At 45.3% G+C, this 18693-nt stretch overlaps 1 protein-coding gene across 1 annotated transcript in view; it reads right to left on the bottom strand.

The window, feature by feature from the left end:
• Positions 1–8087: 8087 nt before the first annotated feature.
• Positions 8088–18693, bottom strand: part of MME (membrane metalloendopeptidase) — a gene marked incomplete at both ends in the record, with an annotated part of 34198 nt that continues 23592 nt past the window's right edge. Inside the window, 6 exons of the mRNA XM_079539774.1 lie at positions 8088–8089; positions 10487–10571; positions 10962–11057; positions 14207–14272; positions 15872–16005; positions 16695–16814. Of these exons, the coding sequence (XP_079395900.1) occupies positions 8088–8089; positions 10487–10571; positions 10962–11057; positions 14207–14272; positions 15872–16005; positions 16695–16814 (503 nt within the window). The remainder of the gene's footprint in view (positions 8090–10486; positions 10572–10961; positions 11058–14206; positions 14273–15871; positions 16006–16694; positions 16815–18693) is intronic.

The raw sequence follows: 18693 nt of genomic DNA on the forward strand, positions 1-18693 counted from the left end.
AAGCCTTAAATTATTCAGCATCCCTCCAAAGTCTCTCTACTGGATGTAAAATGTGCAGGTGTTGTGGAGAGTTTTACATTATTTATTAATCCTTCAAAAACCCGGGAGTCTTTTAACTGCAGAACGTTGTACTTTTGCATTCTGCAATATGCTGGTAACTAATGCAGTTTCTGAGGTTGATGTGCTGCTTACTGGCAAGCTTCTGCTATTTGCTACAAACTGCGAGGAGGGTCTTTGAAACTGTTGCTGCCCAGGCTCACATTTATAAGGGCTGTTCCTGCTTTCTGTGTGCTTCCCAGAGAACCACCACTTCAATTTGCCTCCAAGCTATTTATTAGCCTATTTTAGTTCTTAGTGGATGGAGCAGGCAAGACGTCAGATTTCTGTGGCCCAACTAAGGCAGATAGTTTATGTGTTATTTTCTTACATAATTGCAGTATTTTTAATTTGCTGTCGTCAAGCTCATGAGACTTCTGGAAGGTGCTGTACAGGTACGTTCAGGCTATTGAACCTGAGTCTGCTCTCCATCCAGTCCAGATGTTCTCCTGATGACCTGTGGAGGCCAAGGACAGAACAGTGCTTCTGTCTCTGCTCTCTGCTTCTTTTGGAAGTGTTAAGCCTTGCACCTATCTGATTGCAGAGACCAGAGCGTGGAAATGGCTTTGGGTTTTGCTATGTATATGTACCTGCCAAGACACGGTGACTCCATGCCAAAAATAGCCATTGTAGATGTGGCCCAAACTCACGTATCTTTCTTGTTTTGTGATAACAACGGCTTTGTTGTGTTTAGGGCAGTGAGCTCACAGTCAATGTAACGTGTGCCCTCTCTGAAAAAGATGATCATTCCTCTTTCAGCCCAGCTCCCCCTTTCACGCCTTGTGGTACCCATCCTGCTCGCAGTTGGCTGGATAGTGGGCTGTGCACTGATGGTTTATATCGTCTTCTCCTGACAGAAGTAAGTGACTTGCACTGAACCAAATGCCATCCACGTGTTCTTTGGGGTGCATCAGTGCCTTTTTCAACATCATTTTCTTTATCTTACAGGACAGAAGAATTTACAGTGATGCTGATCGGAACAACCTGAAAGTTAAATTGGAATGTCTAACAACTAAAATATGTTTAATTATTTTTAATATCAACACTGTAGATATCATATACACTTTTTATCTACAAGCCTTGTGAGCTTATTCTTCCTTTCATGAGCAGATAAACAGCACATCTCTTCCCCTGAGCAGCCTGTTGTAGAGTTAGGGGTTGAAAGGACCCCTGGAGCTCCCCCCATCACACAGTTTCCCTGCAGCAGGTCATGCAGGAAAGCCCCCAGGGGGATTCTGAATATCTCCAGAGGAGATTCCAGCACATATGAGCATCCTGTGCTAGTGTTCTTGTAACCTTCACAGCAAAGAATCACACGAAATTACAGAACGGCCCGGGTTGGAAGGGACCTCAAAGATCATGAATCTTCACCCCCCCCCCCCCACCACACGCAGGGCCACCAACCTCCACATTTCACAGCAGCCCAGGCTGCCCAGCGCCCCATCCAACTGGCCTTGAACACCTGCAGGGACAGACGGGCATCCACAGCCTCTCTGGGCAGCTGTTCCAGCACCTCACCACTCTCATAGCAGGAACTTCCCCTGACACCCAACCTCAATCTGCCCTCTCTCAGCTTCAAACCATTTCCCCCTTGTCCTGCTGTTATCAATCCTTTCCAAGAGTTGATTCCCCTCCTGTTTGCAGGCTCCCTTTAGGTACTGCAGGCTGCCATGAGGTCACCCCGCAGCCTTCTTTTCTCCAGGCTGAACAAGCCCAGCTCCCTCAGCCTGTCTTCATAGTGCAGGTGCTGCAGCCCCCTGCTCATTTTGCGACCCAAAAAGCCATTCCCCACCTGCTGCCAGTTTATTTAGCAGGCACTGCTGAGAACACAGTGCTGAGACAGCCAGGTGCCCCTGGCAGCTTTTTGGGGTGCCTATCAACACTTGGCACCGAGCGCTTCAAATTGAAACGTACAGAGCTAAAGTGTAAACAGTCTGATTCAGCTTCAGCTGTTTTTTGAGAGTGGAAAGATGTGCCTTGGAAAGACACAACTACTCCCACACTCATCCCTGTGGATCCTTAGCTCGCTCCCAGCTTCTTTGCTGCATTTTTTCCTACAGATTAAACTATGAGATAATGAGCTGCAAACGCTGCTCTCAGCGATGGGGGAGCGAAACAGAACTGCGTTCCTGAGTTGGCCGCAGGAAGGGAAAGAAGCTCCTGCCAGGCTCGGAGGGTCATAAAAAGCGGGCGATTCCAGGGAAGCAATGCGTTCCACAGAGGCTTGAAGTGCGCTGAGCGCAGCGCAGAGCAGCCATCCTCAGGGCAGCAACTCCGGACCTCACCGTGCAGCAGAGCCTCTGCCGGGCAACGGTGGCGCCAACACGGGGAACCTTCTGGAAGGGGGCGGGGCCCGGAACCTTGTGGAAGGGGGCGGGGCCGCAGGCAGCGAGGTGCGGGCGGTGCCCAGGTGCGGGGATGGCGCTGCTCCGCTTGGGCTCGGAGCCGCCTCTGGGATGGGGGCTGAGCCCAGCACGGGTCAGTCGGGGCTTCGTTGGAGCTCAGCCTGCAGCACGGACGCGGACGCAGGTAGGAGCTGTGGGACGGAACGCTGGTTTTATCTCTGCTGAACGCGGCTGGCTGCCGCCTCGTGCTGTGCTTTACAGCTGTGGGTGTTTGGCTGCAAGCACTGCTGGGCAGCGCAGGGGTGGCTGTGCGTGTGTGGAAATGAGGCTGTGCTGCGGGTCCGGCCGCGTGTGCCTGCATCCCTCACCACGGCCAGAAGCACGTGGGGTAATGATGTCTGTGTGTTAAAACCCTGATTTGACACGGAGCTGCAGAGAAGGTTGGCTGCTGTGTGAAAACACCTGAGTTTCTTTTTGTGCAAACCGGGTTTGTGCTGAGAGCAGCTGCTCTGTGCGAGGCCGTGCTTTGCTGCTGGGTGGCGTCAGTGCTGGCTGTGCCCCAGGGCAATGCAGGTCGGCTCAGAGGGACAAACGGTAGGGTATGTTTATGCTTCGAGCTTATTGATTTAATGATCAAACGGCAGCTCCCAGGCTCCCTACCTTCCTGTGGTCGGGAGCAGCAGGAGGAGGTGATGTTGGGATGAGGTCACCTACTGGAAAGCAGCTGGAGGGGAGCGCTGGCAGCCAGAAGCAGGCCGGTTCATTGATCCCGACCCCAAAAGTTGTCCTCGATGGAGTAGGAAGTGTTGTAGACAGGTGGAGTCATCGTGGTTGGCCTGCAGCTTTCTGTGGCTGCGTCTGGTTGGGGATGCATTGCAGAATTGTTCACTCAGAGGAGCTGCAGCTGGAATCCTCCCTGTCACAGCTCTTCCCCAGCAGTCATGCTCTCTGCCATCAGTTTTCTCTGGGTTACTATGGCTCGTCATGCTGATTAATGACTTTGCTGCACTTCATCACCTCCTAGCTGGGCTGCAGGCACGCAGCACACGTGGGCAGGCAGCCCAGTCCTTCAGAAACTGCAGCTAGCATGGGATGTCTCAACACCAGCAGGGCATCTGTCTTCTGCTCCTGTACTGGTTTCTCTTAAAATACAAACTCATGTTGCCTGGGTCAGTTCTGATGTTCAGCTGATCTAACTGATGTTCTGATGCTCTAACTACAGCAGTGTCAGGATATCTAAAATATGCTGATTGGAGAGTGTAACTGGCAAGCTGGGTTGTGAAGTGCCGTGCAGCTACCCCAAAGGTACCCTGTGCAGGATGGCCTTTCTCGTGGCCTGCCTCTACTCTGGGCTGCATTCCGACTTCTGAGATCCTGCAGAAGCCAAATTGTACAGTTTTTTTGCATATGCTATACTTATTTCTTTGGTCTTGTCTTCTGTATCCAACATGAATATATAGCAATGCTTGTATGTAGTAAAACAAAGTGGGTGCTGTATTGTGTATCTGCTGTGGTAGTGACAAGAACAAATACTGAGTTGGCTCTCATTCAGTGCTGTACTGGTGTATCATCATTGAGACACAAGACCTGGAGTAGATGTGGGGAATTTGGGAGGAAATGGATCTGAATCTTTTTGATAATCTAAAACTTGATCAGTAAATCCCCACGTAAGGAAGGAAGGCTTAAAGAAGAGAAATGGTTTACGTAATGTGCATCCTCACAAAGTGCTCTTTGTGTTCTCTGTTGTTCCATCAGTTCAGTGTGCGATGCTACGTGAGTGTCTGCGTGGTTGGTGCAGGACGCCCTGAATGGTGGTGTTGTCACCAGGTCAGTGCAAAGCAGCAGCTGGGAGTGAAAATTCACAGCTGTGAATATTGTCATGAGAAGTTTTGTCCCAGATGTCTGCTTGATGGATTCTGTTACGTTCACCTGCTGTTGCATGGTACCTGTGAAGGCTGTAAGGGGTCTGCAGTGTGGGGAGGGCAGTGCAATTGTTCCATTGCTGAAAGTAGGAAACATTTCCCTTTTCTGAGGTAATGATGTTTGGTGTGGAGCACAGTAAGTATTTCTCATCGCACAGCTGAGTGCCAGAGACAGTGGGCAATACAACGCCCAGCTGAATGTACGTGAGGGAGGGAACAGATTCCTGCCGGGGCACAAATCCAGCTTTCAAACCATTACTGAGCCCCAGAGTTTGGGCTGAGCTCATCAGGACTTGTTTCTGTTAAAAGATGGTTTTACAAATCTTTCTTCTGTGTTGAGTCACTGCTGTAGCTTCTCCCCATGGTGGGTTGTGGTGTCCTGGTGTGCAATGAGAGAGGAGCAGCCCAAGGTAATGCAGGCTAAGAAAGACAGAGAGGCACGTGGGATCTGAATAATTTCGGGGAAAATCTGCTTGGTATCAGAACTCAGGATATATATTTTTATTATTATAATTGCCACCTTGTTTTCTGTACTAAATGCTTTCTGTTCTGTGAAACACGGCTTCAGCTGTGGGAAGTTGTTATATTTCATGGAGTAACTTCAAATTCTGCCATGCTCACACTGCGACTGACAAAATGGGCACAGCTGTGGTTCTTCTGGAGGAGAATTTACTCCAATATCTACTGACAAAACAGTATTTTTAGAAACTTGCTTTAGGTTAGTGGGATGATTTGAACCTCAGCAGATGACTTTTGAGGTGCTTGGTTTTAATCTCCTTCCATGGATATGACTACTGCAGATTTCCAGTTAGCTGGAATCTTAAGTTTTCATAGAGCTCAATTTTGTCTTTTTGGAAGACACTTGGTTTGGTTTTAAGTAAGTGACCACACTTCACGTCTCTAGGTGAGCTTAAGGTAATTGCCTTGCTCTTTGCCAACCACACTATGAGTGCCGCTTCGCCTTTCCTTTAAAGTAAATAGCTTGCATCTAAATTTGTTCATTGTAAAGTCACTGTCAGCATCTGCCGCTCATGAGTGTTGGTGTTGGTGAGGCCAGGAGCTGCCCAGGCAGCTTTCTTAGGCGGCGCAGCCAAAGCAGTGAGCATTACAGAGAGGGGAGGACTTCAGCAGCACGGTGCTTCCATCAGTGGTGCCACATTGATTGCTTCTCTATCTTTTCGCACAAAACGTGGTGGTTTTCTGAACAAGGAAATCCTAGAGAGAAGCAGTGCAGTTGCCTACAACTTCTGCTCCTGATGTGAAATCTGTTAGAGTGCTTACGCAGACCTGGAGAAGCAGCAAAATAGGAATGCCACATTGAGTGGCATGTTTTTCGGGCTTTGTTGTTCTCGAGGCCTTTGGTGGATGCTTCCTGTAGCATACCTATAAATATTTCCCTGACATTAACATTATAAAAAGGAAAAGCCTCACTGGTGCTAATTAGTTTGCAAGCTGTGATAAAAGGTGTGTTGTGACTTTTCACTGCTTGCTTAACGTCAGATATCTTGCATCTCAATTACTAGTTTCTCTTATGGAATACCTGATTTTCTCTTTTGCATGAGTGTGAAAATCCTAAGTGTTACAGGTTAAAGCTTGGTTTTTAAAATACGTCCTGTGCATGATGTTTCTCTGTTGGATGCTACACGTGGCCTTGCTGCACTCAGCAGGTGTGCCCAGTGGCTTTTGGTGAGTGCTGTGGAAGACAAGGCTGCTGCGAGCACAGGACAGGCCTAGCGCCAGCAGCGACGGGGTGCAGGGCTGTGCTGCAGAGCGTGCCTGCTTTTGTGTCCTCTTGGTCCCAGTGTGTGTCTGTGTCCCAGTGGGGCTCTTTCAGCACTCATGCTCCCCTGATCCAGCAGCTTTGGTTGGGAGCAGAGCCAACCTCTGTTCATTTTCCCACCTGCTCCAGAGGGGAGGAAGGAAAGAGCAGCCTCCTTTGCTCCAGGTTTGGTCCTGCACTTAGTGAAGTGAGGAGGGTGCTGGTCTGGGAAACGCGTGGCTTTGGTTTGGGGGCATGCGTAAATACGGCTTTTACTAACGAGAGTACTTTGGTTCCTACTATGTCTCATTCCTTTTTCTTTAAACCTTCTCATAAAAATTCCGACACCAAATCCTGCAGTGTCTGTAGGTTGTTTCCCAGATCTCCACTCACTTGCTGGCATGGTGTCATGTAACGGAGGCAGGATGCATGTGAGCACTTGGTAGCCAACAACAGCTAGGGAACTTTGCCTATTTCTGCTTATATGCCTTAGGGGTGGTTTGTATTTCACACTTCCCTCCAAACTCCCAGCTCACTATGCAGACGGGGCAGCACGCTTCTCTTCTGCTGCATTTCCTGTAAAGAACACGCACTGTGTTTGGTTTATAATTTCAGTTTATTATCAAAATGTTTTTATCAGATGACAAACTCAAAAAGCTAAAAGGAACATAGGTTTTCAAATATACCTATTGTAGCAGTCATCTGAGGTATCTGCCACTTATTTCTGGAAATCTGTTTGCTTTGGTATACAAAGCAGTTCCTTTACAATCTGCATGATGATGTTCAGTACCTATCATTGCAGATTTAAAGCCCATTACCTTCTCATTTAAAGCTCTGTTATGGGAAGCAGCTGTGCAGCTTTCCTGGTGTGAGGACTGACATCCGTTAGAGCGTGTACCAATTATGTGCAGGACAGAAACCCTCACTGCTGAGATGGTCAGTCTGAAAGCTGTGCATGACAGTACACTTATTGGTGTTCTCCACTGCACGTCTGTTTTGGAGGCTGTATCTTACTGTCTGATTCCACTCATTACTCTAATTGGCCAGTTCTATGCAGATGACGATAAAATATATTACAATAGTTTAAGTCAAAAGTGTAACTCAGATTTAAATACAAAAACTGTGATTTATACATTGCTAGAAACTTTTAAAAAGGCCAACGTTAGAGAAAGCAAGAAAAAGCATAGAAAATTGTGGAGGGTCTTTGATCACAGTCTTATAGATTATGCGTTCAAAAATTAATAAATTACCTGCAATTTCAGTAAATAAACTGTTGTAAATGTGAGTTGAAATAATACACGATGGAATAATTAGCGAGAGTTATTTAACTACACACATCTTTGGACTCCCTTTGTATAAATGGCTTCAAGTAGAAATGAAAGCATTTGGTAGAACGGATTTATCCTAACAGCAGAGGGTACAAATTCTGACACAGGATGCAAACTGCTGCCTCGTTATCACGTTACGATCAGCAATACCGTGGGTTACTTAATACTTCCTTCCTTTGCTCGATCAGAAATATGCGTTCATCAACCAGTGGGAGATGATGCGTTGTACTTGGACATTTAAAATCATGATCAGAAAGCCATGGCGGGGTGGGGAGCAGGGTTAGCTGTGAGTGCAGTGCTGCTGTGCATCCTGCAGGGCTGGCTGAGGAGCAGCGACAGCCAGAGCTGGGCGCTGCCTCGCTGTTAGCCTGCACTGGAGAAATGGATTGTTTTGGTGCGATTGCTTCCTGCTTGCCTGTTTCCTAAGGATTAAGGGAACTTGTGTAGCGTTTTTCTGTCCATTTTCTTCCCTCTGCCTGTTGTCAAAATTAGTCCATAATTTCTGTTTTTCTGGAAAGCTTCTTGAGCTGCAGAGCGTGCAGCTCCATCACCAAACCCGGCATTTTTTAGCAGGATCCATGTAGCTTTTTGTGGTGCATGAAAAGGCTTCAGAAAACTCCGGAGAGTTTTGCAATGATCCTATGACCCTTTAAAACAAAACAAGAACATCGTGGCATTTTTAATTCCCTTTCTTTAGTAAAGAAAAAACACCCAAACCAACCCAAACAGAAAGATCCACATTTCTTAACCTTTTTCCCCCATCACATTTTGCCTATCCTTAGTTCCCGCTGGCATTTTTTCACAGCTCTGCTTTGCTGACGAGTTTCCTGGCATCAGGAGAATGAGGCCCTGAGCTGGAGGAATGGCTCTCCCTTCTCAGGGAATGTTCATTTGCATCTGTACTCCAATCAGATGGAAACGAAGAGGATACTGTTCCTCTGGGCATTCTCCACAAATGTTTCAGTGAAGGAGTTTCTTGGAACAAAGACTCAAACAAACAAGAGCTCTCCAGTGAGTATGAGGAAATTCCAGCTACGGCAGTTTTTGCATGTGTAATTGTGAACATGTGTGAGTGTAACTGCAAGGAGCCACTTGTTGCTTCAGGAGTGGAAGGAGTTCAGTACCTACGTGGGGCAGCAGCTTCAGCTCTGAACGTCAGACGTGGGCACTAACACACGTGGATGTGGGCCTGCAGCTGAACTCAGGCAAGGTGTTTAAATGGTGCAGCAGTGCTTCAGTGATCTATGGACTGCAACTGCTGAAACGCGATTTTGCCAGAAGCAGAGCAATAGGTATTTTGGGTGTAAATGTAAACTCTGTTTACATTTGTTATTAACAAACAACACAAGGATGAGGTGAGAATTCTGCTTCCTTCTCTAATATTCCCAGAAAGTTGAAGATCTGGTACCTAGCACCAGCAGTGTTTTAACATTGCATATTAATGCTCGGATACCGGCTCTGTTTCGCTGCCTTTAAGGATTTGATCTCAGCCATCTTTCTGGTTACTTCTTGTATTCGTAGACAAACAGTTCTACCTGTCCAGTACTTGGAACTCTTGACCCAAAAGCTAAAATTCTTCTAGGCAAATAGCAGTTTTTATGAAGCACTCTGTCCTGCCTGTAGGAGACACAGCCTGCAGTTAGTCCAGCAGGTGTTTGAAAAAACAAAAGATAATCCAACCAAACTCCATCAAGCTGAGTGCACCGGGAGCCCTCGTGTGGTTTTAATAGTGTCACACTGCAGTCATCTTGTGGGTATGTCTTGTGTACTGAACTGCTTTCCTTTTCAGAGCTCTTCTGGGGGCCTCATCCTGCAAACTACCTCACCTTCTGAAAACATCAGTATGGTTCCTCATTGGTGTTTGTGTAACTGGATATCCAGTTTGTAGCCTTTCCTACTGATTGAAAAACAGCACAATACAGAATGTGACGTGTTCAAAATATGCGCAAATCGGATTGTGTGAAGATGCTGAACTAGTGGATTTTGGGGGACTTGTGATTCATACAAATGAGGCATAGGAGGAAGGGGCAGAGCACAGCCTCGTGAGCAGTGAGACCGAATTCAGCTGAGCACAGGACTTTGCACAAATGGCCTCTGTGAGAGATGTTCAGGAAGTACAGAAACCACCCACAGAGAAATGCCAGTCAAGCAGCAGCTGAAGGAACAGTCGCTACTTTCACCAAATATTTGAGTATGTGGGACAAACAAGATAGCTCTGTGATGGAAAGGCACTGAAGGAGAGATACTGAAATGAATGCTCCGAATTGTATCAGGAGAGATATCAGCCTTTGTGTGTGTGAGGCTTGGAGATGACAGTTTTTCAAAGCTATGAGATACACTGTGGTGTCTGCATTACTACAGCATCTCACCATTACTACATCATCTCACCACACTGGACCAGATCTGTTAGACCCCAAGCACTGTTATGCTACTGATGAGCAGGTTGCTCTGGCCTAAAATGAACAGACAGCCCCTAAGATTTCAACTCTGAACAGACATTTTTCTGTATGCCTCTGCTGAATTCAAGCCCACCTTTTCTTGGTAAGGCTAACCAGAGATACAGGACAGAAAATACAGGCTTGTGTGTTGCACCAACACGCACAGGTTTGTTTCTGTTTGAAGATAAGTAACCTTCCAGCTAAAACTCTCTTCTGTTACCCTTGCAACAGTGGTGTTGTGTACCAGCAGGCACAGTGGAGCCTGCTTGGGGCTGCAGCACTGCAAGCAGTGCAGCTCACACAGCAGCGAGGACAGCAGTCCACCCTGCTGGAGGAGAACGTTTTTCTGGCTCTGGGTAGGAAAGGAGTTCCTCTCTCTGATCATCTTTAGGCAAACAAAGGCTACTGACAGAAGGCCGTCTCTCATGTTGGTGTTTGTATCAGCAAAGCTGTGCTGGAGGGCAGTCTGCCTCCCTCAGCCGTTAGCACCCTGCTGTCTTTGTGAATGCTGAAATACCTACCCTGCTATATAGGACTTCTTAAATTCAGCAGCTGAAAGCTATGTTATATTAAGGAATTACACTGAAGATTGCTGCACATGCTGACCTGAATTTTCCTGGGCTGTGGACGTCAGTTTTGATGGAGTTCACAGCGTATTCTGGTCTGTATGTTCCACACCATACCTACACATAACAAAGAAAAGCATCTGTTAGCAATGAGATTGTCCAGGAAGAAACCTGCTGTCATTTCACGATGAAGTACTTGGAGATTAAATTTCATATTGAAATGTAGTAAAACCATGTGTTATTATTTTTAAAGTGTGTTCTTATTCTCAAACAAAGGCATTTGAGCACAAGAAGCTGCCCACCAGATTTATCTCTAGATGAATTCATTTATGTGGGTAAGATGAACCTTACCTAAGACTTTACTTTCACTACCTTGTAGAGAACGCTGCTCAGCTTAGCAGCTCTGACAGCCCTTAGTAGAACTAAGAAGTCAGCCTACTCTTCCCGACCTGCTGTTAAACTGTAACAGAGTGATTTTCGCAGCCTTCCATCAAGCATGTGAAATACCTGTGCAAAGTTCAGAAAAAACAGCTGCTGATGGTTCATGTCCAGGCCAGGGAGAAGTTTTTCTTTGCCATTCTTTTTCACAAAGTTCTTATAGGCCTGCAAAATGAATTGTGCAGAAATGTTACAGCTTCCAATTTATACAGTCTACATAAAGTGATGACAAGGAGGAACATCGTGGATTCTTTGGCACAATTTATCACAAACTACCTTGGTCATCTGTCTTGCTACGTGCTGCTTTTCAGCACAAAAAGACAGGACCATTCCTTCGTACTGCAGTACAAGTGGCCCGACTGTATCAATACAGGTTTTGCAATGAATGGACCTTACAGTAGGGTTGTACACCAGGTTTACTGCCTCATTGACATTGGATTAAGTAGTAAGAGGAACAGGCTTAAAGAAAGCAACTTTCTGTGACAAAAAAAGAGAAGATTAATGGAGTAACAGGCACATCTAGATCACTAGGTCTTTGTGTAACCGTGCTTCCTTTTTATAGAGGAAGAAATTAAGGGTGCAGATGAGTGAGATGTTCTGAAATACCTAGCTATGAGAATTAGTACTACACTTCATCAAGCTTTATGATAATTTATGCAGTAAATTCCATTGGATGGTTACATATTTTCCTAGGCAATCCTTTCATGGGGTTAATGAATGAATAACAGAGTATGCTCTGTAAAAGAAATGGCTGTGAGATTCTCTTCTATTGACTCAGGCGTTGGTGCAGTGAGGCATCAGCAAGCTCTGTGCTAAAGCAGCCTCCACACTGTCAGCGCTCAGAGCTTCTGTATGAGGCTTTATCTGCAGCAGCTCTCTCTCCTGCAGGTTATGTGGGTCAGGCATTACTGTCAGTTACCCTCAGTTTGTACCTGCATGGTAAAGGTGGATGTGGGAAGGCACGGTGCTGTGCTGCTTTCCAAAGCACTGCCCCAAACAGAGCAGAGCTGACGCAGCTCACCTGAGTCCCAGCGTGGGACCCCCGGCACGTGGGGCTGTGGCTCAGTGACTGGGCTGCTTACCCCAGTCCAACTCTGCCACTGTGATCTCTGGGCAATCCAAGACATGATCCAGGGATTTGTTTCCTCCTGCACTCACTGGTCTTTCTCTCCTAGCCTTGTTTTTTCTTGTCCCTAATGAGATGTGTGGCACAAAGTTTCAGCAGTTGCAAAACTGTTGTAACAGCACACGTGCTGTCTTGCTGTTTTGTTTTTTTCCCCTCTCAAATATTTATCAAATATGCGTATGTCATACAATGCAGAGTTCCAGGATCCAATTTTACTAGCATAAAATTGATTCTGCAGAGAGAAAAAATCAGTTTTGTCAATTATTTAATGTTGCGTTATAGAAAGGTTGATTTCTAAAAGTAAACCTCTTGGTTTGGTTTGGTTTTTTAAACAAATGGCAAAAGACTTTAAAACCTTTCCGTAGTAAGAACGACTGCTTTCATGTTTCTTATAAAGGCCATGTGTCAAAGTGTGTTGTTTGTTTACCTCTGCTTAAAGAAAGATGTTGGCAGATTGGAGGAATGTTCTGACCAAAGGCAGTGCCAGAAGAGTGAAGTCAATCACTGAAGTTAGCTGAAGAAAGTGCAGGCAACAGGTCTACTAAAAGGCTCCAGAAATTTTGGTCATTCACAAGCTGACCAAGATTCAACAGTGCCACGGTAACACAAAAAAGGCAGATGTCGTACTGGGGTGTATGAACAGGAGCATCTTATATAAGCCACAAGAAAGAATCCTTATACTCTACTTGGCATTGGCCAGGTCTGAGCTGGAGCACGCTGTACTGTTTTGAGCACTGCACTCATAGACGTAGAGCAACTGGAGGGAGTCCAGAGGAAAACAGCAAGAATGAGCAGAGGTTTAGCAAACATGACCTATGAGGAAAGATTGAAAGAATTGGGTTTGTTTAGTCTAAAGAAGAGAAGTCTGTGCTTTACGTAACAGTCTTCAAATATGTAAAAGGTGGCTGAAAAGGAAGGAATAGATTGTTCTTTGTTTCCATCTTGATAGCGAGGTTGTGATAGCATTCAAACTACAGCAAGGATGTGGTGGATCTTCTCTTACAGAGTGTTTGAGTGGTTGGCTGTGCCTGCGAGGGTGGGGGTGGACTGGATGGCCTCTCAAGATTCCTTCTGGTTTATTCTTATTTATGTATTTATTTTACTGCTTCTGATATTGTCATAACTAGGGAAATCCAACTGGGTTTTTTTTGGTAACAGTTCCGATTTTTTTATTTTTGCTGTCTATGCCCGTTCCTTTCAGAAAGAGAATGCTCTGTCGTGGGCTTGTGTTGTTTTTTTCATGTGTAAGTATTCAGGTGACTGAAGATCTGAGTGATCTATTACAACCTACTGACTCCTCTTTTAGACTCAAGTCATTTTTAATCTCTCATTCATGATAGTATTTGCCCTCAAACATTCCTGTTTCTATTGCTGGGAGTGTTGCTAATGGCCTTGCTTGCAGGAGTGGTGTGACTTGGCCTGTGCATTCCAGCAGGCACTTTGTTGAGCAGTGACAGCAGTGGTGTTTTCCAGTGATGGGTATTTTGCTACAGAACAGGGTGCTCAGGGAAGGAGACAAAGCATTGTGTTACGATGGCCTGTACTGTCAGATTTGCAAGCAACATGGAAAAGGCCTGGAGAAGCTGACTTGGTTCTCATCTCTCAACCTGTCACAAAGAAAAGACCTTGTTTTACTTTCAGTCTCTGAGATGGCAAATCCGAAGAAGTAGATCTCTGTTTCAGGGAGAGAATGAAAGGAAAACCAGAAAGCAGACAAGCTCCCCATGGAAGGCTTAGGACAGGGCATCCAGATATCACTGACATCTTTGGATACCTGCCCAGGGGATGCTGTATGAGACAAGATTCTGAACAGTGTACGTAGTGAATAGAGTTCATGCAGGCAGAGATTTAAAACAACAACAAAAACTGCCTGTGTTTGTTGATAGAGTTGAGAAGAAAATCATTCTGTTCCTCCTTCCTGGTACAGAAAAGCTGGTGAAGACAGGTAGCCAGAGCTGCTCAGTATCATCAGTTCAGTTTGGTGATTGTTCAAATGTGGCCTGAGACAGTTAATGGGATGAAAGAAATACAGCAGTTGTCAATGGTTTTAAACTGTGCTTTGATGACAGGATAGGTGTGGTCCTGTCCCTACCACAAAAGCAATGCTGCTTCTTCAAATGCTGTGAAATGAATTGTCTTAACCTATGATGATGATTTCAGCTAGAATAAAGAAATGGATACTTCTTACCTTATATGCTTGTCTAACACCCCCGTTATCAGCAATGTTTTCTCCTAGTGTGTTAATTCCACTCAGCTGTAAAAGAAAAAGAGAATACAGTCTCTGGAAAGAAGAGCTTATCCAGGGTCTGGATGCCAAATGGTGTGCCTAATTCACTTTTACATGGGGAGAATTCCCTTAAAATCTGAAGTTGTAGAAGACTGTGACAGAAAGGATCTCTGAGAAGTCTCCTTTTCCCTTATCTCAAAATCCATGCAGACACTCTTGTTTTCCCTAACCTTCTTTGTCCCCACACAGGTGCTTTCTAGGACCTTGCATCTCTTTTACTCAATTTCTGATGCTTAGTTGTGTGTTCATTCATTCTTCCTATTTTCTCTGTGGTTTTAATGCTCATGTTCTTGCCACAGTTCCTATTAGGGGAAGTTGGCAACATCTGTCCACATGGTCTACAAAACAAGTTAAATCTAAACTGCAGGTAGCTGTAATTACCAGTTAACAGACATCAGCAAATCTGCTAGGAAGTCGTTAAGTGTGTTCCTGGATATTGGGCAAGTTGCGTATCTCTTTGGTAGCAAAATGCAGAGAATAAAACTATTTGGCTCTTACTGTATTCATAAATCAGTGAGGTATCACTAATGGTGATGAAGCTTCGGTAATACAGGAACCATCAGTGTATTTTTAAGACGTTGTACTTCTGACCTGCAGCCCAGGACCCTGGGTTACAATATTCAAAGCCTGAACATTGAACTTAATCTATGAAAAATGGCAGATAAACATGCAGAAAAATTCTTTTCCTTTAAGGTTTCCCTGTTGGTCCCAGCTGTTTAAAAAGTGATGAGGAACTCCTCAGCACAGGAGGGTTCATCTTTTCCCTGTTGAGTAGAACGGGATTTATTGTCAGCCTCTGTAAAGACCGTGCAGTGGTAGTCAGGGAAATACCTTCTTGCATAGCAGGTACAGAGTGGTGTATGGAGTCTGTGTAGACAGAGCTGGCGCTTCCAGTTGCAGTTTCACAGCCTGCAGTCGATGGGAACAGGGCTGGTCTCATGGTCAGCATGAGGACTGCCTGCCTCACCGCTGCCTGCTGGTGTGTGTTACCACCGATAGGTGATGTCAGACAGACCTGATCCTGCAACTGTTTTCATGGAATTAGGGCTTCCAGACAGTAATAATGCCGATAGCTGCACAGTGCTATCAGTGCAGTTACGTTTAGGTCGGCTGTTTTCCATCTTTTCCTTGCACTCCTGCTGTCCCCTGGTTCTTCTCAACCCTGATTGCTTTCTAATTCAGATGCTTATCTTCAGGAAAGAGCAAGAAACTTCTGAGTGAAGGAAAGCAGCAAGCAAGGTTTGTTTTGATGCTGTAGGGAAAGAAGATCAAGCTTGCATGTATTTTTTTTTTTCCTGCTCTAATGGAATTAAAGAGAGCCTTTGAGGGCCCATGAAGGCTCCTAGAGCAACGGCTTCTAGGGCTGCCACTCAGACAGGACAGCACCTGCCTTGTTCAGAACTGGCAGCATAGGTATGGAGTTGCTATCTTTGTTTTTAAGAATCTTTTGCTGTTTTTCCTCAGCCGTTCATGTGAAAAAGGCTTTGCGTATTTAGAACGTAAGATTTTTGTGGTTTCTCATCAAAAAAAGGCGAACATTGGTAGTTGCAAATGAATATGGCATACCTGCTGTCCACCTGCTAGGTCCCATGAGAAGTTTCCATACTGGTACACCATGCACTGTGATAAGTCCTTAAAACTGCGGGCAGATTCTTCAGTCCACCAGTCTACGAGGTCTCCATTCTCATTGAAATTTCTGCCTGTAACAATATTTTAGCAGAATGATGAATACGGGAAAAAAAGAAGCTTTTGATGCATTAAGAAGCATAGCAAATAAATATAATCACTCATAAAAAGAATCTCTCTCCAATGAGGCAGTCATACAGATGACATGCTCCTATTTTTCCTTTTTTTTTTTTTTTTTTTGGAAGGGCTGCATTCCAGATAAGGAAGAAAACAAACTAAGAAAACAAACTATTCAGCTGAATTAGAAGGTGCGAGGAAGGCTCTGTGAGGAATCGTGGCTGTGGCTGGGCAGCAGGTTTAGCACCTGGGTCCTTGAGTTCACAGCTAGACCTGCTTTGTGGCGCACACTGCTCGGGATGTCGCGGATCTTACGCTCAGTTCTTTGTTTGCTTTGTTCCTCTAAGAAAATGCTTCTGGTGGAGCCTTGGCAAAAGTAAGCGACCAGGTGCAAGGCTGAAGGCTGTGTGTGCTGCGGGTCTGCAGGCTGCAGCCTGGCAGTGAGAGAGGAGTGTCTGGGAAACCCTTTGGCTGCTCTTCTGGAAATCATCATGGGGAACAACACCGTAACACCTCAGAAATCCAAATTCTGTCTTTTATGTGGAAACTTGGTCTTCGTTTTGTTTGTTCGCTGGAATGACGAAGCACAAAAACCTGTACAATATTCTGCGCGCTCTATGCTTTGTAACTAGAAACTCAACCTTACCGTTGTCATCAAACCCGTGTGTGATTTCGTGACCGATGACCATGCCTATGCCGCCGTAATTCAGAGATTTGGGCTGAGATGCACTGAAGAAAGGAGGCTGCAGAATGCCAGCAGGAAAGACTGCAAAAAGAACCCCGACACGATTAAGGTAGTGCCTCGTTCAGCTCTGTGTGAGCAGACCGTTTTTACAGATGTGCCGGCCGTGCCAAAGTCACGCTATTCCCTCAGATTGAGCAGCAACACTGATTTTATTTACACGTGGTAATGGCTGTAGGGAATAAGGGTCAGATCAGCACGGCCGCTCCCTTTCCCCAGGCCTGGTGTAAAGGAAAGCAGCTCTTGGGACGCTTGCATAATCACAAGCAGTGTCAGTGTTGTTACTACTCAGTTTTGCAAAAGAGCCGTTGGACTTTTCCAGTTTGCAGCCCTTAGCGTGCTCAGACTCCTGTAGCTTTATTATGTATGCGTCACAAGGTCCTGAAAGATGGCAAGGTGTTTCTCGGGGATGAAAACATGCCTTGATGGTTGTTCCCACTTGAAACCAATCTCAGAGAAATCTGTTCTTTTGTAACTCGCAGTAACACCCACTAGGACCAAGGCAAACAGGCCACACCAGCAGTAAAAGAATTGGAACAAAGAGCTTTTTACCCACTTCTATGCTAATTTCTATGTGCTTTCGGGAAGTGATTTAGTAAAAATAAATCATCTTTCAATTGTGACCTTTTATAAATGAAGATTTTTCTTAAAAGGTTCTTTCTGGATGCAAAACTTGCATGCCAAGGAATTATTTGACAGTTCTCATACTGTGAGTGAAGAAGAACATGCTGCTTGTGTTTCCTTGTAAATCCCAGTACAGTTCTGCCCATTTCTTTCAAGAGGAGAAAGAATCATAAGGAAAAGAAGACGTTAGAAAATGAACTATTGCTGCTGTCCTGTGCAAACTGCTGCCTGCTGTCACAGTAATTCTGTGTCATTGTTACTTTGACATTGCATTAAATTACCTGCGTGTTTCTCTGTTCGTTTTTATTAGCAGATGCTGATAGCAAAGACAGCAGTATAAATGCTGCACTGTGCCATGGGTATTTTGATGACTGGAAAAACAAAGCAATCCTTGGGGTACAGCATCAGAAAGCTGCTCTTTCCCTGAAGCCCACGCCTAACAAGGTATTTGCTCAGAATGATGGGTGTCAGTCCTGGTGGCCTGAACACAGCTGGAATCACTGGGAGCTCAGCGTAGCCTTTGCTTGTTGGCAAAGAAGCGCCTTCCCTTCCAGCAGGCGGGCAGTTCCCAGGACTTTGAGTTCAGTTCAATTAACACCCTGTCCCCTCAGCCAATTTTAGAGTAACCATTTGTTTGTTCAATTCATAGACATTGATCCACATATAGATCACAATTCATAGATATTTTTTTTCTACTCTGCCCTTCAGGAAACAAATTTATTCCATGACTTCTGTTACATAAAACATGGTTAGGCATTCCTCCTATAGTGGGGTACAGAGATTCAGACAAGAAAGGAAGTGGAACTCCTTTGGGATATAAAAGACAGACTGCTAATCAGCTTTGGGAACTCCAAGGCAGGAGGAAGCACGAAGTGTTTCCCCCAGAATCTGTGCAGCCCTGCACAAAAGAACACGCTGCTTTTCTTCCTGAATGTGTTTGCAAACCGTAACGCCTTTGTCAGGAGTGACTGTGTTGCACAGCATTCCCCAAACAGTCAGGAGCACAGATCTGCTCTGTTTGGTACGGCTGCAGGGCAGGGGGTGCTGGTACTCAAAGGAAGAAATGCTGGACTGCCTTACTAACAGCTCTTCCACTGTTGGTTTTTTTTTTTTATGTTGAGTAGCTTCTTTAAGATGTGCTTTAAGTGCTGCTGCTGGAACCGTGAGGATCCCAGCCCTGTAAAGATGCATTAATGGAGCTCTAAATTTCCTCCATATCCTGCATAAAACTCCTTTTTAGAGATTATGTTCTTTCTTGTTTTTAAAGAATGTTACTAAG

Source organism: Tetrao urogallus (assembly GCF_951394365.1).
Source record: "Tetrao urogallus genome assembly, chromosome: 9".
NCBI classification, from domain to species: Eukaryota; Metazoa; Chordata; class Aves; order Galliformes; family Phasianidae; genus Tetrao; species Tetrao urogallus.